This window comes from Musa acuminata, chromosome BXJ3-11 (genome assembly GCF_036884655.1).
Source record: "Musa acuminata AAA Group cultivar baxijiao chromosome BXJ3-11, Cavendish_Baxijiao_AAA, whole genome shotgun sequence".
NCBI classification, from domain to species: domain Eukaryota; kingdom Viridiplantae; phylum Streptophyta; class Magnoliopsida; order Zingiberales; family Musaceae; genus Musa; species Musa acuminata.
Genome location: NC_088359.1, coordinates 2,444,415 through 2,466,411, shown reverse-complemented (window position 1 = coordinate 2,466,411; position 21,997 = coordinate 2,444,415). Strand labels below are relative to the sequence as shown.

Sequence of the window (21,997 nt, the reverse complement as noted above, 5' to 3'; positions counted from 1 at the left end):
ATGCGCGCGCTTTAAGCTTGCATTTGGGTTCACTATAGGTGCAGCCTAACCGAAACCCTTAACATCACCTGCCGTTCGTCACCCCTCGTCGGCGATCCAACGGTGGAGATAAATTCCCAAAACGTGGGGTAAATATAGTTTGACTTTTATTTTCTGCCTCTATGCTTAAAAATGAATACATTATTCCTTCTAAATATTTTCTGCCCTCTTTTAATTGTCGATTCTTTTTTGGTATAGTGAATTAGAGGCATTTTATTTTGGTTTGGTGCATTATATATAAGCTATTGTTATTAGTATTTTCCCAAAGAATATGCCTCATTTTCTATTTTTAGCTTTTCAAATTTTTAATATTATCCCATCCTTTATTTTCTTTTTTTGTGTCATCGTTTTTTTGGTCGGATTCAATGCATCGGACCGGTGAATTAATTAAATCGAACCAAATTAATAATAAAAAGTTTATATTATTAAAAATAAAGGATGAATTTCCAAAAAAAATCATTGGTTTTACGACAAAGTAAATCGAACCGATCGATAAAAAAATAAAATATGTTAATAATAATAATTTAAAATATTCTATAAGTCATCAAAATTTATGATCCAAGTTCTTATTTTAAAAAATATTATTTAAGTGTATAAATATTTAAAATTAGAAAAATAGAAAATTATTATCGAAGATATAAAAATGTATAATCCATATCTTTTATTTTTAAATAATATTTAAACATAACCAAAAATTAATTATGAGTACTGTTTGGTTCAGAAACTTAAAATCAGTGTAATTTTGTCCATATTAAGTTTGTTTTGCCCAAAAAGACACTTGGAAAGTCTCAATATTGTACATAATTCTTGAGTTTTTTCTCAAAATATATTCCAAGTACCTTCTTGTTGTAATAAATACTCTCATTATAGAATATTAACAAATTTTAGAATAAAAAACACTAAATATTTGAATTACTTACAATGCTTTTTTTTTAAAAAAAAATAATAATATAGTTTGTTATTAATATTTTTGAAAAAAATAAAAATAAGATTTGATCATTAACTCGAGTTAATGTGACAAAGTTGATATCTTGTTTTTCCGAATTATATCAAATCGAGACGAAGTGTTGTAATATAAGAGTCAAAGCATAAATGGTTACATGACTTGATCTACAAATAAAAAGAAGAAATATGTATTTGAGTCGAATGTCTAAACATCTTTGTTCCTTCTCTGAATTGGATCATGCAACATATCCATTGGGTGCATCAAATAAAGAGTTAAATTAGTGTTTGTTCATCTCTAGTGAATTGATGAGGAGTTTAAAAGCTGAGTATTAGTTTATAGGATTGGATAGAACAACATCAGAAGTGTCGGTGAACAAATGTACTAATGAGTCCGCACGGCTTGATCCACGGGTCGATGTCGAGAGCCTTTTATCGACTGAACTGGATGACGAGGTAGTTGTGCCTTCGGGAAGGGGTGCTTATCGGCGTTTGTCGGTCTCCGTGCCGGTTGGCAGCTCGCCCTTACATGCTGGATGGCGAACCTTGGTTTGAGACGCTCGCGGCTCGCGGGTGATCGTTCGCTTGCAAAAATGGCCCTCGTCGGGTGATCCCCGACTTTGGCCCCTCCGACGAGCAAGTCAGCAATAGGTTGAATTACTTTTTTGCCTCTCCTCTAGTCGGATGTCGGTCATGGGCTTTTATACTATTGTACGAGGGTCGGTTGCACACGGGTTCGGTATGGCCGCTGACCCTCGAGGGATGGGACGACACTTCTGACTGGCCGCCGTCTCGGGACATGCAGAGCGACGTTAGACGGCACCATCCTAAGCTCTCGGAACGGGACATGTTGAACAGTGTCTCGGTACAAATTCTGACTTGGCATGTAGCATCGATTATGACGTGTCTTGGACCCAAAATACACCTTATCAAGAGGGTTTAGAATAGCTCAGAGAATTCAAAAGGAAATCATATTATATTATATAGTGTTTGTTTGTTTGTTTGTTTTGTAACATAAGTGATGATCGAGTTTAGACGTCATTTGTGATCTTTCAACCCTGTGGAAAGATAACAAATGTTCATATGAGGTTGTTTTAGTTATTGAGCTATTATTTTGCCTGTTTTGAGTTTAGCTTTTTGCAACAGTTGGATGAGGATTTAATGGTCATGACATTGGTTTACTAGAATAATTTTATTTACATCTTAAGTTTGATGTATTGACTTTCTAGATAATGAAAAGGTCAATTATATACATGTTATTTTTACACCATGGTTGCCAACTATTTTCTTACTGCATGCATATCATTTTATAGCTAAGTTCTTAACCAAATGTTTTTATTTTGTTTTCTCGGTTTGGAGTCCTTTTGTTTTTTTTTCGAGTTTGTCATTGAATATTTTGATGGGATAAAAAAATTTATATACGAATAAATGTGAGCATGCTATAACATGTAGTGAAAAATTAAACGAAAATCACAACACTAAGATTTGTTTTCTTGATGTTTCTTGATTTTCAAATATTAACTAATCTTTGTCTATTGTGAAGTATGACAATTTAAATCTAATAAGAAGAATGGAAAAGCATTTCGAGTAACCTCATCTTTCTAGAACAGAGGCTGTGCAAATGCTTGTCGATGAGCAAAACTTCATCATGAAGAGATAGTCCATCTGTGACATCATTGTCATATGCCTCTAGTAAAACTTATGCATTATGATAAAATCTTAGGGTTTTATCTAAGAAAAAATAAATTTTTTTATTATTTTATGATAATACTTATGATCAAATGTTTTGAGTTATATTTTATTACTTAAAAAATAAAAAAAATGTTACATATATAGATTTATTAATTCTTAATCAATTAGGATTAAGATTTTTAATAAAATAAATAATAATAATAATAATAATAATAATAATAATAATAATCCCTAATTTACTATATGAAAAGACTTCTACCATAATTAGAAAACTCCTATATAATTAGAAAAAACTAAATAGAAAAATAAAGATTAATATCAAATCCAAAAAATTAAGGACCCTTGAGATTAATAAATCATAATATTTCTCAACAATTTAAAACAGTCTTGTCCTCGAGACTAAGTAGCGATGAATTCTAGAAACTTCTTATTTGATGCTTTATAAAACTCTAAAATAACATCTTCAATTAGTAAGTTGGCACTTTGAACAAGCAAATCAATGATAGGATATCTTTGATGCATCACAACACAAGGCTTGAGATAGGATTTGAACCTTACAAGTAGAAAAATACTTGCCAAATGGTGTTGCACCACATCATCTTCACCAACTTCTTTTTAATGCAAGAAACGTGAAAAATTAAATGTATCTTAGAGCTTGTTGATAAATCTAAGCGATAAGCAACTGGGCCAATATATTCCAACACCTTGTAAGGCCTAAAGAATCGAGAAGATAGCTTCCTAGAAGATTGAATCTTTACATAAGTTTGCTTGTAATGCTAAAGTCAAAGGAAATCTCAATCGCCTACTACAAACTCTCGCTCACTACGATGCTTATCAACTTGCTGCTTCATTTTAGTTTGAGACTACGAGATTATCTCTCAGAAGTTGAATAATCTTATCCCTATCAAGTAAATTTTTTATCCACTTGATCAATCTTAGAAGAACCATACATATATTTATAATCATAGGAGGAGATCGATCATAAACTGCTTCAAAATGAGTTATTTTAATAGAAGAGTGATAAATAGTATGACACTACCATTTTGTCTAAGGAAGTCATTTCATCCACTCTTATCGTTGGTAAAGTACATGAGATAGTTTTTCAGACATATGTTCATCACTTCAGTTTACCCATCTATTTGCAGGTGATAAACAGTACTCATATTCAATTGGATACCTTGTAAGAGAAAGAGCTCCTTTTATAAGGTGATAATAAACACTTTATCTTGATCACTAATAATAGAATACAAAATTCTATGTAATTTTACTATATTCTTAATATAAGTACGAGTAACACTTACAACAATATAAGAATATCAATAGTGCAAAAATGAGCATATTATGTAAAGTAATCTAATTATAAATATGATAATTTTACATTAAGATGGTGAAAGTCCATCGATAAAATCTATAGATATGTTAGTCTAAGCATTATCAAGAATAGAAAAAGGCTAAAATGATGTTTTTCATACCTTTTCAGTAAAAAATTTGACAGATACTTTTATATTTATAAAGAAATCCAGAATGACAATGGTTGAAACTCATTCAAAATTATGTTATGACAAAAAGAATCTGATGCTAAGATAATTGTACCCTTATAGGATAAATTAGAATCCGATGCTAAGATAATTATACCCTTATAGTGCAAATCTATTAGATCTTAATTATAATTAGAAATAAAAGTTGAATCTTCTTCTTCTGACTTTTTAATAACGTTTTAAATTTCAAGATCATCCAACCATTCACTCCTAGAAATAGTCATTAGTTCAACTTGCTTTAAACGGTGTGAAAATATATCTACAACTAAATTCTCACTCCTCTTATAAATAATCTCATAGTCAAAACTCAATAGTTTAATGATCCATTTTTGCTACTGTAAGGAAGAAACTCGTTGCTCAATAAAATATTTTAAACTTCTGTGATTAGTACATATTTGAAACTATCAACCAATTAAGTAGAACCTCCATTAGTGATTGCTGAACAATAGTTAACATTTCCTTGTCAGATAAACTTAAATGAGATAGAAAAATTATCTTACTAATGTAAACAATTGAACGACGTTCTTGCATTAATATAGCTTCAAAACAAGCCTTTTCTTAAATTACTCATACGAGAAAACTCTGTTACAAGTTTTAAACCAATCATACCATCGGATAGTATCTTCATCTAATTGGATTGAAGTTATTTTCACTTTAAAATCTTCTTGAGTTTTATGAAAGCAAAAAAAATTTATTGACTTTAGAAATCTAGCCGGTCATATCTCTATCTTTCTGTTTAAGAAAATCTATTTTCATGCAAGGATAGTTGTTATCATGCTCTTGGTAATCACTTCTTGTGACTTCATATCGATCTAGTTGTTTGTTGGCAAAAGTTGAACTTCCATCTTATTGATTTTTGCTAAAACTCTCAAGCAAACTCTTTTTGAAATCATTGAGAGTTTCTAGTAGCCTGTTTTTGATTTTTGCTTCTAAAACTTCGAATTGAGATTTCATAGAATTATCAGTATTCATCGTGTGCGTATGATTGTAGATATATAATTCCTAAGGTTTGTTTTTTATTTCAAGTCAAAGGCATGAGCATTATTTGCTAGACGTTGGTGAAGTCGTCGTTGGTTGCGCGATCGTCAGGGCCTACGATGATGTCAGAGAGGAGACTAAGAAAATGTCAAGAAAATATCGTAAGAACTTTGGGAACATCGCTCTAATATGATACGCCACTCTGATACCAGATGATAAAATCCTATGTCTCTATCTAAGAAATATAAATATAAATATATATATATATAGTTATTTAATCCTTAATCAATTAAGATTAAATATTCTAAAAAATAAAATAAATAAAAATAATAATTCCTAATTTATTATATGAAAGCACTCCTACCATAATTATTAAAAACTCAAAAACTTCTATCATAATTAGAAAAAATAAATAAATAAATAAATAAAGACTAATATTAAACCTTTAAAACTAAGAACTTCCAAAATTAGGAAATCTGAGCTAAAAATTTATTTTCAGGTCTTAGATAAAGTGGGTTGGCACAAAGTCACATCCACCGAAGAAGATGAATGGACATGGATTTCGTTGGTGAACTTATTATACAGATGACTCTTGATTCATAGGTTACACAGGGATCGAATTGGAATTAGAATCTGTCACGCACGCTACTGAACATTTCTTTTTAATGACAGTGCCACGTCTTGCCATACTGTAGTTATGGAAAGGCGGAGGTGAAATAAATTTTTTTATAATAAATTTTCATATTTATATTTAAAATCTAAATCAATATTAAATATAAAAATGATAGGGTGTCAACAAAAATCAAACATCGGGTTTAGTTTGGTAAGGTTGGTAATTAGCAAGGTACGTAATACTCTACCATATCGGTATTTTCAGATTGGCTCGGTACGATATGGTACCATGTACCGAGCGGTACACTAAAGATATATCGAACGATATATTTAATTTTAAATATTTTTTTTTATTATAGTACTATAATATTATAACATGATAGGATGTTAGTGGTTCACGTATCGATATACCAACCGATACGTACAGGATGATAATTAGTATACATATTTAGTAAGTAAAAGAGAGAGAGAGAGAGAGGAGGGGGGATTGGTTTTTTATATGGAACAAAATTGGAGCGGATCCTACGCATTCGGCTTCGCCTTCTTCGCCAATTGCGGGTGGGGTTATCGTTTCTTCGTCAGGACAGCGACGATCTATGCGTTCCTGCTTCCATTTGGATCTCTCCACTCAGCTCAGCAGCAATCGTGGTCTCAGGGGAAGGGAGGGAGTCGATGGAGAACAATAAGGGCGATCGGAGGAGGCGACGCGGGAGGAGCGCCCGCGCAGCCGACGACATCACCGCCGTGCTCCGCAAGTGCTGGTACCGCCTCCGCCTGTCGGTGCGGGACCCGTCGCGCGTCCCCACCTGGGACGCCGTCGTCCTCACCGCCGCCAGCCCCGAGCAGGCCGCGCTCTACGAGTGGCAGCTTCGCCGGGCCAAGCGATTCGGCCGCATCGCCCCCTCCACCGTCACCCTCGCCGTCCCCGACCCCGATGCTGCACGCATCGGATCCGGCGCCGCCACCCTCCACGCCATCTATGCCCTTGCCCGTCACCTTCTCCGCATCGGCCACGCGTCCCTCGAGGTAACGCCCGCCACCCTCTGTTTCTGTCTCCTCTTTTACATGATCGTCGATGCATTTGAACGACAACATACCCGTGATTAGTGCCTCCAACTTTCTTTTTTTCCTTTGAACTTGTCAAGTCACAGAGAGGGCATTCATAATAGTAGAAACTGATTACTATCCTAATCTTAGGCAATCATGAGATTTTTGGAGTTTAGGGTCATTGGGAAATGGAAATTTTTTGTCATTAAGGTTTACTTTTTGGTGCTCGGCTGCAAATCAGGATGACTTTGTTAGAAACCTCCCAAGTCACTAGCAGGAGGGTACTTCTCCTTCCTTGATTGGCTGCCATTACCTCTCTATCAACGCGTTTGGAGTTCCAATAGGAAGTATAAACTTCATCATCATGTTCATTGTGACAAGAGTAACATTGTTAATGGCGACAGTATTCACTGTCCATCAATACTTCACTGTACCAACTTGCTTTGTGCTAACATTTTGGTTTACACCATCATTACATCAAATCTTAAAGGTACAAAACGGAGAATAAGTTGTTATATGAAGATGACCTATTCTTGGTTTAGACAGAACTGAACTAATCGATCATGATCTTAACATTTGTGAATTTAACCTTGTGACAAGCCTAAGGGGAAATTCATAGCTAGATCTGAAAAGAGCTTTTGTCAGGTTTAATGATGTCTAGTTAGGAATAGTCTGTTAATTTTCCAGATCATGTAAAGATTTAAATCTTTAAGGTTCAATGTAGAATTTCTTAGGTGTCATTAAGTCTCACCCCATACTTAGATCAAAGCAACATTGAGAAAAGATATATAAAGGAGAGACTACCAAGTTCAATTATATTTTAGTATGCGGTTTGATTTGGGTGGACTACCAGTTTTCATCTGAAAGATTTTTTATTAATTATGGTTAGAAAAAAAGAATTACTAGGTATTAAGTTGTACACAATCTTACCCCTGTGCAAGCAGAGAAGCTAAACTTTTGTGACTTGAACCCTAGTCACCAAGGTTGAAAATGAGCAACCTCATTGTAATGCCAAGGGTCACCTTCACATAGATGTTTCTACTATGTCGGAATATTCTGTTAGTAAAAAATGTGGTTGGCAATGGTTTTAGTCTCAGTTTAATGTCTTGCTATCCTGCTGTTTAATCTTGTGAAAGATTCTTACTTCCCACCATAAATCAAACTAAATTTGTTGATTTGTTGCATGCTTTCATAATTATTGCTGAACACTGAACAAGAATTTACATTTCTTTATTCTGTAATTAGATTAAATTACATAGATAATTTCATTTGGTTGTCATACATTGCTACTCTCCCTCAGATGCATGTTTTGTGGCATTTTACAGGTAAGCGATGACAAGGAAGACAGTTTACTGTCTTCATCAAATGGATGGTCCAATGATGATACTTCATTCTCATCAATTGTAAACTATATGGCCACAAGGCACATACTACTGCTTCATGCTGGAGGTGATTCTAAGAGGGTCCCATGGGCAAACCCAATGGGAAAAGTGTTCCTACCACTACCATATTTGGCTGCAGACAATCCTGATGGCCCTGTTCCATTGCTTTTTGATCATATACTTGCAATTTCCTCTAGTGCAAGGCAAGCTTTTAAGAATAAAGGTCATTATTCTTTTTTATCCAAAATAAAACAATAAATGTCACTATTCTGGTTACCCTTTTGCATTAAACTGAAAATGGACTATGATAGCGGTCAACGAAATTCAGGTGCTACTGATACTTTTCAGTTGTATCTTCTCAGAATTTGCCATAAATGTGATTTATTTGTAACTTTGAGATGTCTAGATGGATCAGTGCTCTTAATCCTCTTATAAATTGTGTGCTTGTTGTATGAGAGTTGCATTTTGGATTGACACCTTAAGAGTGTTCATGTTAATATATTTAGGATTTACATATATCTTTTATATCATAGCATCAAAGCATGATGACAGACACATATACTTATCTGTGAAGAACTACTCATTTGGACCCATTACAATCTTGAGAACCATAGAAGGATGCTAAACTGCTTGTCATTACAAAATGGATACCAGGTGCCACTTTTTAGGTGCAGATCAATTGATAAACATTTTGTTGTTCTTTGGGATGCAGGATGACATAGGAAGAAGACGTTAAATCTGTTTCAACATAGAGTGTTACTTTACCCAGTACCCTTTATTTATCTGAATGCACATCTATGCCAAGAAATAGCATAGTTCCCATGAACAACCAAAAGACTGAATTGCTAGCAATGCATTTAGAGATTAGTTTTCATACTATTTGTGAATATTCTTCTATTTTGGTGATTGACTACTTTTCTATCAAGTCCTACTTTTTTCTGATTTTGCTAATTTTGGAATTTCAACATTCTAGTATTTGCTTCTTTATACTCATAGTTCTAGTATCTCATACCTCTTGGCAAGTGAGAAGCCAAGTCATCTGCTCTAGGCAACTTTGCTACAATGTGAGTGGTAGGCTTCTTTTGGGACAGTTCATTGAGAGTTGTAATGGCCTTACATGAACAAGATGTTATAATTTGTGCTATCTTAAAGTTGCTTAGTGGGACTCGAGAACATTTCTTAGCCTCTAATTTAATTTGAAGCATACAATTTTCTCGACAGGTGGGATTCTTATAATGACCGGAGATGTTCTCCCTTGTTTTGATCCCTCAACTATGATTCTGCCTGATGATTCAGGCTGCATCATTACAGTCCCAATAACCCTGGATATTGCTGCTAATCATGGTGTTGTTGTGGCTTCAAGTGATGGCATTACGAATGATGATTACTCCATCTGCTTGGTTGAAAATCTTTTGCAGAAGCCAACCTTGACAGAGCTCACTGAGGGCCATGCCATACTACATGATGGTAGGACACTACTAGATACTGGAATAATAGCAGCGAGAGGGAAGGCATGGGCTGAACTTGTTAAGCTTGCCTGCTCTTCAAGCCAAGCCATGATATCCGAGCTTGTGGATTCCAGAAAAGAGGCAAGCAACAAAAGTTCAATTGGGTTTCTATCTTTTGTTTAGTAACTAACAAGTTGATATTTCATTACTGCAATTTTTAGTATGATTTACCTCTTTATTAAAGTGAATGTATGTGATAAATAAGATTAGTGTTTTGGTTCTTAACAAGTTAATCTGGTAAATTTCTTTACTGTTATGCATTTAATAAAATGTTTCTTCCAAACTAATTGTTCTATATGCTTATAGCACTAAAGTGAGCATGACATAGAAAGCACAAGTGGAGCCTTATGAGCAATTTTTTGTATGACTGTCTATAGCTAAAAAAGGATGGAAGAAGACCAGGTTATTTGCAATTCCAATTTCCAAGTTTGATGTGCATATGGACTTACCAAAAGAAAAAGCTTCATAAATTGTCACAATTTGTACGGCTGCGGAATTTATTTAATGATACTATCCTATCCAGCTTAAGTGCCTCTCTGGTATTTGATGCATGCCAGTTCATATCATGGAATTTAGTTTTAGTCCTGGGAAGTACATGTCCTGAGTCTTGATTATAGTTAGATATTAGTGACACTAGATTATTTTTTTCCAGCTTGTTTTGTTTGTCAATATTTTTGTTCCATTTAAAGAGGGCCAGAACTATGTAGCCATACTGTTTTTAGTCAATATTAATCTCTATTGTAATTGGCCTCATTTAGTTAAGCTTGAAATTGGCTAGGACTGTTAATTAGAAAATTGAAGTGAGCTGGGTCTCTACCTTGGAGCAAACTGAGTCTTTAAAGGGCTTAAATTTGTGGACTTACTTTACATGGAAGAGGTTGTCTTTTGTCTTTGGGAGGGAAATAAGTGAGGGACTGACAACTGTCTCATTCCGTTCAAAGTGTCCTAATCAGAATTTTCTCATAGAAAATAATTGTAGTTGAAACTAATCAGGAAAGACATGCTGAATGGTCAGTCATTTTTCTCCTTTCTCTCATAGGGTCCAAGGTTGTTTAGAAAGAATGCACCTTTGGTGTACTTACAAGCACAGAAATTTGTGTACAAGAGAAATCTATGATATGAGATGGTTTTTTGGGTAGCTAGGCACTTTATGTATCTCACTCCTTGTTTTTTTTCTTCCTATTTCTTTCTTTAATATTGTTTTGTACTTTCTTTAACCTCTTTTCTTTCATGCTTTATCTGTTACTTGGTCTTGGTTACTATCTCCCTTCTTTTAATGATATGCTGTATATTCCAGCCTCATTAATGTATAACCACTATCGTGATGCTGCACTACATGTGTAGGACCTGACATTATTAACTAGGGTGGTCAGTTACCCACCATATTATCCTGTCTTTGCCGCAATGATTTTTTTTTCCTCAAAGATGAATTTAAAGCATCATATCGTGATTAGTTTTGTGGCTTCTACAAAGTTCTGTAAGCTTTCCAAATTCCAATGAGCTAATTCATTTCATAACTAGTGCAGATGAGTTTATATGAAGATCTGGTATCAGCATGGGTACCAGCAAAACATGAATGGTTGCGGTCACGTCCTTTAGGTGAAGAACTTATCAATGCGTTGGGAAATCAGAAGATGTTCAGCTTTTGTGCTTGTATGTCTTTCTAGTCATTTTGTCAGATTCATATAGTTAGTTTCAGATACCTTTCTGTTGAGTTTAACAATATTTCTTTCTCTTTTTTTTCTGTGATTGTTCATATTACTAATGATATATTGAAATCAGTATATGTTTCTTAACTGTTCCTTTTATAATTTGAAAAGTATGTCTTAACTGCACTATTTTACATACACTAGCCCACAATAACTGCAGTACTGTCTTTCCAAATGATCAATTTGTTGCATTTGATAACATTGCTTCTAAACCAATTCTATTATTTTTCACTGCTTCACATAACTCAGACAGTAAGTATCCCTCTAAAAGATGAATCTGTAGCGTTTGACATTGTCGGAGAATGTGGAGCAGACTTGTGTAATTTGGACAAGTAGAAATAGTCACTGGAAATTATGGAAATGATGGACCTTGATTCAAAATTGGAGCCCAAAGATCATCCTTTTCTTTAAATATCATGGACTTATAGGTTACTTCAGTTCTTTCCCATTTTAATATCCTAAAATACTCGCTCTATTCACGTGTTATAGTAGCTGCATGAAAAAAAATCGTTCATAGTTTTTCAGCTCTCTGGTTAAATCATCTCTTCCATTGTATCTTTCATATCTAAATATATAAAATCATTGAGATGCCTAAATTGCTATACTTCTGAAAGTAATGTTATCTAGGTGTACTTATATATCTAGCATGTGTAGCTCCTGCCTGCATTTCATGTAACATTCATTCCTTGTATCATGCACATCTTTCTGATTTTGTCTCCTGTTTTTGCTCTTAACTTTTGTTTTTTGTTTTTTGTTTCTAAACTGGAATCAACTGCAGCATGTATTTCTGTCAGATGTCTTATTTATGCATTTGTAGTATTATGGTCCTATTTGCAGTTGGATTGTCCTTCTTGCACTTTGGTACATCAATTGAGGTTCTCGATCACTTAGGTGGTTCAAATTCAGCACTAGTAGGCCGAAGGCACTTGTGTTCTATGCCAGAAACTACTTCTTGTGACATTGCTGCATCTGCTGTTATTCTTTCCAGCAAAATTGCACCTGGTGTCTCAGTTGGAGAGGATTGTTTGGTTTATAACTCATCACTTTCTGGTCGAATACAGATCGGTTCACAATCCATTGTAGTTGGAGTGAGTATAGCGAGCTTAAACAAATATGAACAAATTGACAATTCATCTCGATTCGTTTTGCCTGATCGTCACTGTCTGTGGGAAGTTCCCTTGGCAGAATCTTTAGGAAGAATCATTGTCTATTGTGGGCTTCATGATAACCCAAAAATTTCAGTTGAAAACGGTGGAACTTTTTGTGGAAAACCATGGAAAAAGATTTTGCATTACCTACAAATTCAAGAAAGTGACTTGTGGAGTTCCTTGGCTGGCCAAGAGAAATGCTTGTGGACTGCAAAACTATTTCCCATAGTTTCTTCATCTGAAATGCTCAAGTTAAGCATGTGGCTTACTGGCTCAACTATTTACAACTGTCAAGAAATGCTTTTTCTATGGAGAAATTCACATCGCATCAGTTTGGAGGACTTGCATCGGTCTATAGATTTTCCACAGCTTTGCATGGAGTCCAATAAGCATCAAGCAGACCTTGCAGCTGGAATTGCTAAAGCTTGCCTTACCTGTGGTTTGCTTGGGCGCAACTTGTCTCAGTTATGTGAAGAAATTTTACAAAAAGGTACCATGGGAGTGGAGATATGTAAGGATTTTCTTACGCTCTGTCCTATTCTTCAAGATCAGAACCATGGTGTTCTTCCTCAAAGCAGAGCATACCAGGTGCAAGTTGATCTTCTTAGGGCTTGTGAAGATGAATCAAATGCTCGTATATTGGAGAAAAAAGTTTGGACTGCAGTTGCTAGTGAAACTGCATCAGCAGTAAAATATGGAATTGAAGGTGCAAATGTCAATTGTTTTATTCTATAATTCCTACTTAACATGTGTTTCTACTGAAGTTGTTATTACCTAGACTGTGGCATTTTAATAAAGTATGATCTTAATAGTAAGCATGATCGTGTCCTTTGTCCTTCCTATATCTGTTACTTATATTGAAAATTTCCAACTTGGCCTGTGACTCAAAAGACATTTTATGATGAGTTGCTTTTTCTGTCTTCATTTGGTTTTAGACATTTTTATTTATAATATTTGCATATGATTTCTTGGAATAAGAATGAGTTTGTATTTTTGATTTTGCATGTGATGTCATAGTTAGGATATTTTTACATACACTTGGTGATTGCAATCATATGTAATGTTTTTGTATTTTCACTTATAATAAAAGTATCTTCCCATATGCCTTTTATGTTATGCTTTTGCCTTTTAATTCTTTCCGTATACACCCTCATAATCCTGGCACTAGCATGTGTTTGAGTTATTGTCTGAGACTGAATTGCTAATTGTTTTGTCTATAAGACGGTGATACCTATGTTTTTTTATATTCCTCTTATTGTTGAGGTTATGTCAACTTACCCCAAAATATTCTCTTAGGTGATTCTTTTGACTCCAAATGTGGAACTAATACTACATCAAAACTAACAAAGGATCTTGAAGATATTAGTTTCTGCCCCAAAAGAGCAACTGTACAATTGCCAGTTCGTGTTGACTTTGTGGGTGGATGGAGTGATACACCACCTTGGAGCTTGGAACGCCAAGGTTGTGTTCTGAATATGGCAATAAATCTGGAGGGATCCCTTCCAATTGGAGCTGTTATAGAAACAACAAAAAGTTCTGGGGTCTTGATTGTTGATGATGCTGAAAATCATGTCTATATTGAAGATCCTGCCTCCATTTCTACGCCTTTTGATAAAGATGATCCATTTCGACTTGTAAAATCTGCACTCCTCGTGACTGGAATTTTTCGTCACAAAGTATTGGTCAATTCAGGCCTACAGATTGAGACATGGGCAAAAGTTCCCCGTGGAAGCGGCCTGGGAACTTCTAGCATACTGGCTGCAGCTGTTGTTAACGGGTTGCTTCGTCTCATGGAAGAAGATGAAAGTAATGAAAGTGTTGCTAGAACTGTTTTGGTGCTGGAACAAGTTATGGGTACAGGCGGTGGGTGGCAGGATCAAATTGGAGGCTTGTATCCTGGGATTAAGTGCACCTACAGCTTTCCAGGACAGCCATTACTGTTGCAAGTTATTCCTCTAGTAGCCTCGCCTCAGTTGGTGTCGGAGTTGGAACAGCGTCTGCTGGTGGTGTTTACTGGTCAAGTATGTCCGGTGTGATTTCTATTTTAGCATCTCTCTTGATTTCTTATGTCTTTATTGATATCTAACAAATGCGCAGGTGCGACTCGCTAATCAAGTCCTACAGAAGGTAGTAACCAGATATCTGCGCCGAGATAACCTCCTAATAGAAAGTATCAAGCGCCTTGCTGCATTGGCAAAGCACGGGAGGGAAGCTCTGATGAATGGTGATATCGATGAGCTGGGCTACATAATGCTGGAGGCATGGCGGCTACACCAGGAATTGGATCCTTTCTGCAGTAATGAATTTGTGGATAAGCTTTTTGCTTTTGCTGAGGCCTACTGCTGCGGCTATAAGTTGGTCGGCGCCGGAGGTGGTGGCTTCGCCTTGCTTCTCGCCAAGGATGCGTCACGTGCCCAGCAGCTCAAGCAAGCACTCGGGGAGTCTTCCGAGCTAGATGTTAAGGTGTACATTTGGAACATTTGTTTGTCCTAATCCGATTATTCAACTTTGTGCTTATTTATCCAACCTCCACAGATGAATGTATGCATTGAAAACGTAACTTTATTGATCCTACTCAGCATATTTGCAAAATGAGGGAAGTGATGTCATGAATAGATCTGACAAGAGGAATGGAATAAGATCAGATTGGCATTTCATTTTGATTCTTTTTTGTGGGGTATCAGATCAGTCTGTGCTTGTAAGACTGCAGTGGAGGTTGTCCCGGCAAACTTGTGTAATGTTGTCCAATCCACCATGGCCGGTTGGCTAAATGTATGATCGACCAACTTAAGATAGGTCAAGAATAGTTACACTAAAAATTAATTAGATCTACAGCATCAAATTCCATGATACACAGGTTAACTAAAAGCCACAATGTCAAAGGCTATATATACAAAGGAATTTATATCGACGACGATCGTAAACATCCTTCGAGTGAGCAGCTGAATACATGAACCAAGTTCACTTCCTTGGCTTACCTACTACTATCCATCCTCTTCGAGGAAATAACAGCTACATGAACTTAGGAATCTCACCAGTCTAATGCATTGACAGATTTCTTCACATATATGCTGCAAGACATACTCGAGCTTCCTCATCGAGGTCGACCATATTTAAATGTAAAGATAGATAATGTGCAATTCTGTCGATAAGTTTTTGATCTTGGCATTTGGAGCTCAAGTCCATGTGTTAAGCCACTGCAATCTGTCAGATTTCGCTACTCGGAACAGAGATTGGACATTGCCGACAATTTTTAAGCATTGGAGCTACGTTCTCAATAACCTCGGTTGCCTGCTCACTATATTGAATACTGCTAGTGTGTTGCAGAAGTTGAACAAGTGACAAAAATATGTCCAGTCTGGTCACATCCCCGTTTGCCTGCAGTGGAACGATAAAATTTAAGAAAAAGAAAACATTGATTTCGCAAGAAACATTAGTAAGTTATTTGTGTACTTCCTACCTCGACCAAGAATCGTGCCCAAACTTTACGCTCGTGAATTTCCATCACACCCTTCAAGATCGTCAAACCCAATCCACGTATAATGTCTGCTATCTCAAGAAAGATTCCACGTTCTTCACAAAGCATCTGATACACAAACATATTTCAGATTCCTCAATAATGAAAACAGAAATAAACTGACTGTGGGTGGCAATTTACCTCAACTAGCATCTGGCCAGGGGGTGTGAGGTCCTCGACCATTATAGGACAGAACATGGTCTGCCCTGCAACTTCATATGCCCAGGTTGCACCATCACAACTGCCACTGCTAGTGTTGTCCTTTAAAACAACACCACTCTCCTCGACAATCATCTGTAGGTGCAAATAAAAAGAGAGACTATTGGATGACAAAGCACCATTTGTTTATGATGACTTGGATAAGCAATTCTGCAACTAAAAAAACTTAGCCATAAAAAAAAGAAAACCTTCGTACCTTTGGCGCTTCAGCTTGTTTGAGTTTATCGGCATACTTTGTCACGCTTTGAAGAAAGAGCATGTGTTTAATTGTGCGATCCAGTAAAGCATCGATGCTACACTGTTAGCGTTGATGAAAAATAAGAATCACCAAACAGATCACAGCAATTATATCCTGAGAAGAATTCCAGAACAAAACTTGAGAGGCATACCTTAGCACCATTAGGCACAATCTCCCTTAATTCTTTAACACGATCTTGTATCTGCTGACGATCTTTTGGTCTCGGTCGGGCACTTTCACCAGGCCTTGCCCTTTTCTTAACTACTTTTGCAGCTTCCTCAGGCTGATTGGGAAAAGAACTCTCATTATTCATACTGCAACAATCATCGATCAACAAACTGAAGTTGGACTTTGGCAGTGCTTCTTTCACAGATCCATGAATTATGTCCGATATACAATGAGGCAATAACACATTGGGAGTTTGACTTATGGATGGAAGGCACACAGAAGGAACCTGACTGTTGTATACTGAAGGACTACCAACATTTGTCACCATGGAAAATTGATTCTCCGTATCAGGATTAGCAATAGGATTGACACTTTTTGCAAGACAACCATGTCTGGGACCTTCACTGATAGTTTGACCATTTATGGTATTCAACAATTGGTCAAGAGCAGCCTCCGACTGCAGGCCATTTCTAGGACCTGCAGTCGAGCCCATCTGCATTTCTGAGAGGCAATCTGAAACACTGACACTAAAATTTGAGTAATTGTAATTGCCACCACCTGTTGGCATTACGATGTCATCCCAACATTGATGCGGGAAGTTGTTTGTACTCAGATCTAAGTCCATTGCATCAAAAAGGTCATAATCCATAAGTAATTTACCAGGTTCAATTAAAGAATTCTCCTGATTATGACTTCCTATAACTGCACCCGATGAGCTCTCAACTCGTATCCTAGAAATTTTACTCGTCGTATTGCGGATAATGGAATCACTTCCACCCAAATCAGGTGATGCGGGACTGGCAGCTAGCTGTTTTTCATTCATCTGCACAGTGAAATCATATCCAACATGCTCCGGTCTTTGATCAGTTTGATGAACCAAATAATCGTCTTTAGCATGAAGCAAGGAAGAATCATCAGGTGTGGAGTCTCGAAAATTAGCAACAGAAGCACCCAAAAGTTCTGGAGCAAATGATGGAACATTGCACATGATTTTGGCACCACGTAGATTGTGTGGCAGCAAAGGCAGCTTCTCAGACTCAGAAAGGCAAGCATTGCTGACCACTGAAAACCTTCCTTCAGTCAAGGAATCTTGCAATCCGTAGTGTTCAGATGATGAAGAGGAGTCCGCACATAGTTGATGGAATGCAGTCTTGCAAGGAACAGAAAAAAATGAATTAGTATGAGGTGAGCTGGAACATCCCGATACACCTGTCCCAGAAAGCAGTCCTTGCCCCATGATTGGCAGATTAGGAATCTTAGCACAAGAATTTGGGTTAACACACGTAGCAACTGTATTTTCATGAGAGTCCAAACTGGACAGAGACTTTGTGCTTGGTGAAAGCAGGCCATGAGCTTCATCACTCACAGCATCATCTTGTATTGTTGGATTGGATATCGAAGTCCTGCTGCAGGAAGGTGATTTCTGCAATTGGTCATATAAATATATAGATGCACCAGCAAAACTTGAAGTTATTGGCTTCGAAAATGCATAAGGATTCATGCTGTAGTGAGGTCTGAAATGATGAGAGAATCTTCTTGGGAAAATAGCAGGGGACTGAGAAGGTCCTTCTAAAGATTCCATGTCAGTCATCTGCTTTCTATATTTTCCATAAAAGGATTGGGTGTTCTCAAAACCACAATAAGCATCTACAGCAGATACTGCAGAGGCAAATGCTTCATGCTGATCACGAATTTTAGTTTCCTTAAGAGGATCAACATGCGAAAAGGGCTCTGGCATGCTTCCTATCAGCTGAAATAAATCTTTAGCTTTATCAATGAACTCTGAACTTTCTGGAATCTGTTAGGTAACAGATCAAAATCTATATCAGACTCAAGGAACACTAGAAATGTTTTATCATATAGATTGACTCTAATTTAATTGGTTGCATATGCAAGGAAAAAAACACATTTTGTACAAGACAAAACGAGCAACTTATCAACTATTTTGAGAATGATATCATAAGATGAACCATTTATCAACTAATAGCAACAAAAAATTTGCAGAAGGAAAAATTCTAGACTGAATTCAAATAAACTATACATATCTTAATGGTTCGTACTAAAAATTCCATTATCAAATTATCAAATTAATATAGTATGCATATACACATGCATATATATACAAGATTAGCAAAATTAGTTGATCTAAAAGTTTAGTTAGTACTCATAGAATATAGATAGATAGCAAAATCAAACATAGTATTTGGTGGATGCTTGATTTTGGTGTTCTTGAGTTGAAGACTCAGGTATCTTGGTTAACTAATATATCAGAGCTCTAACATCATAATCAGACATTGATCTTATTGTTCAAATTTTCCAGTGTTAATTCTGGACTCATGCAAAGTCAAAATCACTTCAGGGCAATTATATTCATAGAAGAACAGTGTAGCAACACATGTAGCATTGGATATAGATTAATAAGACTCGAACACATTTGTTCTTCTCTATGACTTGAACCATGTCTCCTTTCATCTATAAAAGAAAATTATACAGATGCATTTGTTAATATAAATTCTATTGATATATATCCTAATTTCCTTCAGCTCAAAGTTCAACCCTTATTTTTGTCATACTTATTTCTGAAAAAAACTGACCTTCCTTTACTTCATTGACATTCTATAGGCTCTATGCCATACTTACTTTCATGAAGCTTACTTTGTTCAATGGCATAGTTCCTAAATAGGAACTCCAAATACTAACCTTCTTGGTGGAACCAAACTGCACTACACCAGAAAATTGTAGAGATGTAATCACAATTGTCTGCAGAATCGAACACAATCATCAGTATAATAGCTTGTGCAGCAGCAAACAGATGATCTCATGAATATACCATAAAGAAAACGAAAATGTAGTTGTGTTGGCCATTGTTAACGAGCAAGCATAGAATATGTAAATTACCACATACCTTGATTCCAGCCAAAAATTGATGCATCAAATCAACAATAACCTGACATTTGAGAAAATAATCAAGAAAAATATTCAACACCATATACCAATAGGTAGCAAACAATCACCAGTTATAAAGGGAAAAAAATTATAAGAACAATATGTACTGCATTGATGTTAGTATTAAGCAAGAGTGGGGACCAATTCATGGATTCTGTCATTCTGTGGACAATATGCACTGCATTGAGGCTATGAATTATGTAAGGGGCATGCATGATTTCAAGATCTTGTGTACCTTCTTATTTAAAGTTTGGACATTTACATGTGTTACAGAAACAAAAGATTCTCCAATGAAACCACCCTTCTCTTCTCAAAAGTACAACAATTATAACTAAGACAGGACAAAAAAATTTGTTTCTAGGAAGAAAGAAATAAACATGTACCAGGGGAGCTTCTGGATTGTTGACAGAGACGATTGGGTTGGAATTTGTGTCATACGCATCATGGTAGATCCATTCATCTCTCCCACTTATAATACTTCCTCCGATACTCCTACAAAACAGATGCAGATGATGATATTGATTAAAAACAAAGCAACATCTGCAACTGTTAAGTACAGTTCTTCGTTCTTCAAAGTAAAATCAGTGGGTAATATTCACCCACTCTGGATGATTTAGAGAATTATTCTAACTATTGTACGCAAACAAACTCACTTCCAACAAATAATGAAGTGTAAAGAAGCATGCTTAGACAGAGGCATTCAGGTGAGTATTAAAGACCTTATTAGCAAAAAGCTTAAAAGTGGGGGAAATTATGTTGTTTCAAAAGTCTTAATAGGAATTGAAGTCATGTGGGTGACGAGGAACAGTTCATGCAGTTGTGCTAAAACTACACACTACACAAACATTATCATAAAAACTGGGGAAAATGTAATCCAGTTAACAGATCAGCATATCGGTTCATCATTCATACCCTTCTCCAACCACGTGGACCCGATTAAGCATGTCCTCGACGACTATGCTGACCTGCTCCTCCCAGTAGTTATCTTCCACTACCAGTAATCTGCTAATGAGTTTGGCATCAGTGACAGAAGTAGCAAGATGTTACACTGCACACTAAACATCCCATAAAAATCCAAAGGTAGTCCAATTGCCGGAACCCATGTCATGGAGTAGCAGAAATCAATAGCGAAGAAGTGACACAATATTATTTCCGTTGGCAACCCAAAAAGGACATGCTTATGCATAGAAGGGAAAGTACAAACAAAGCTATGATCTTTCGAGTGCTGTAAAAAGAGAAAAGAGAAAAGAAAAGGCATTTGGGGATAAAGAATGTCCTCTTATCACATTCAATCACTAAATCAACACTCATATATGCCAAGAAAACTTACGATCGACAAGAGAACACAAAAGTTGGATACACTCAAAGCAACAAAACAGCAACTTTTAGCTCTTAATAGATTTGCAACATAGTGATGCCATGCGCCACAGAGCAACTCGCAGCCAAAACAAGTCATTTCAAGAGACTCCAAACAGCAACAAAAGAAGCACAAAATTATCCCGAATTCAACACTCCACCGAACGAGGCCAAAGCGACGTAGAAAGTTACCGTGGGTCGCGGTGGTCGACGCGCCAGACCACACCGTAGGACCACCCGTGGCGGCGGCAGAGCCCAGCGAGCGCCGCCCTCAGCTGGGGCGCCATCACCGGCCGATCACGCCCGCCGAGGCCCTTAGGCTCCCGCCTTCACCTCCTTCGCGTAGCGGGTCGGGTCAAGACACCGGCAACCCGTCGCGACAAAACCCGATCGTTGGTAGTTACGTAACAACTGGCGATAACGGCCGAGGGTTAAGATCGGCGATGATTTGGCGAGGCATGGGGACGACGCTCTTCACCGGAGAAAGAAAAGAGTTCCTTGAATTAGGCGGGGCGCATTATTTTGGGGTGGGAGGAATAAATGAGAACGAATGGGAGGAGTAATGGAGGTGAGAAGACATGCGGAAAGGAGGCGACTGAGATCTTCTCTTTTAACAAGGAGAGGAGAGGAGAGGAGAGGACTGAGCCGGTAAATAGACATGATCACCTGCAGCTGCCGGTTCCATGACCTGCTATAGCCGGTTTCCATGTATATCACTGTCACTAAATTTGATATTACCGTATCAGATTTATACTGCTTTCATTTTTTTCCTCTCATTATGTCAAAAATAATCATTTAAATGTCAAACAAATATGGAGAAAAAGCTTTTACAAATATACAATAATATTCACTTCAAAGGAAAACAGAGACATTCTACGTCTTATCAACAACATATGATACGACAAAGCCCAATTCCCAAAAGCTTTATACTCTGAGAGCTTGACCGTGTTTGAATGTG

The 21,997-nt window shown here is 36.6% G+C and overlaps 2 protein-coding genes across 4 annotated transcripts; one reads left to right on the top strand and one right to left on the bottom strand.

The window, feature by feature from the left end:
- The first annotated feature begins 6,281 nt into the window (after positions 1 to 6,281).
- Positions 6,282 to 15,258, top strand: LOC103970309 (bifunctional fucokinase/fucose pyrophosphorylase). Of its 2 annotated transcripts, none has more exons than XM_009384036.3 (7): positions 6,282 to 6,827; positions 8,174 to 8,453; positions 9,452 to 9,819; positions 11,265 to 11,391; positions 12,285 to 13,301; positions 13,892 to 14,616; positions 14,693 to 15,258. In XM_009384036.3, the coding sequence occupies exons 1-7, from the start codon at positions 6,474 to 6,476 to the stop codon at positions 15,086 to 15,088; spliced, it is 3,267 nt and encodes a 1,088-aa protein (XP_009382311.2). In that variant the 5' UTR covers positions 6,282 to 6,473; the 3' UTR covers positions 15,089 to 15,258. The 2 variants fall into 2 exon arrangements, with proteins under 2 accessions (XP_009382311.2, XP_009382313.2); XM_009384038.3 differs by having other exon boundaries at positions 14,712 to 14,867.
- Positions 15,259 to 15,382: 124 nt separating this feature from the next.
- LOC103970308 (transcription factor LHW) lies at positions 15,383 to 21,636 on the bottom strand. Of its 2 annotated transcripts, none has more exons than XM_065174451.1 (10): positions 21,232 to 21,636; positions 20,596 to 20,688; positions 20,067 to 20,175; positions 19,643 to 19,684; positions 19,438 to 19,497; positions 16,721 to 18,535; positions 16,528 to 16,629; positions 16,254 to 16,406; positions 16,056 to 16,181; positions 15,383 to 15,973 (listed from the first exon to the last, which is right to left on the bottom strand). In XM_065174451.1, exons 1-10 carry the CDS (start codon positions 21,324 to 21,326, stop codon positions 15,803 to 15,805), a joined length of 2,766 nt encoding a protein of 921 aa, XP_065030523.1. In that variant the 5' UTR covers positions 21,327 to 21,636; the 3' UTR covers positions 15,383 to 15,802. The 2 variants fall into 2 exon arrangements, with proteins under 2 accessions (XP_065030523.1, XP_018676366.2); XM_018820821.2 differs by having other exon boundaries at positions 20,596 to 20,685.
- Between the last annotated feature and the right edge of the window lie 361 nt (positions 21,637 to 21,997).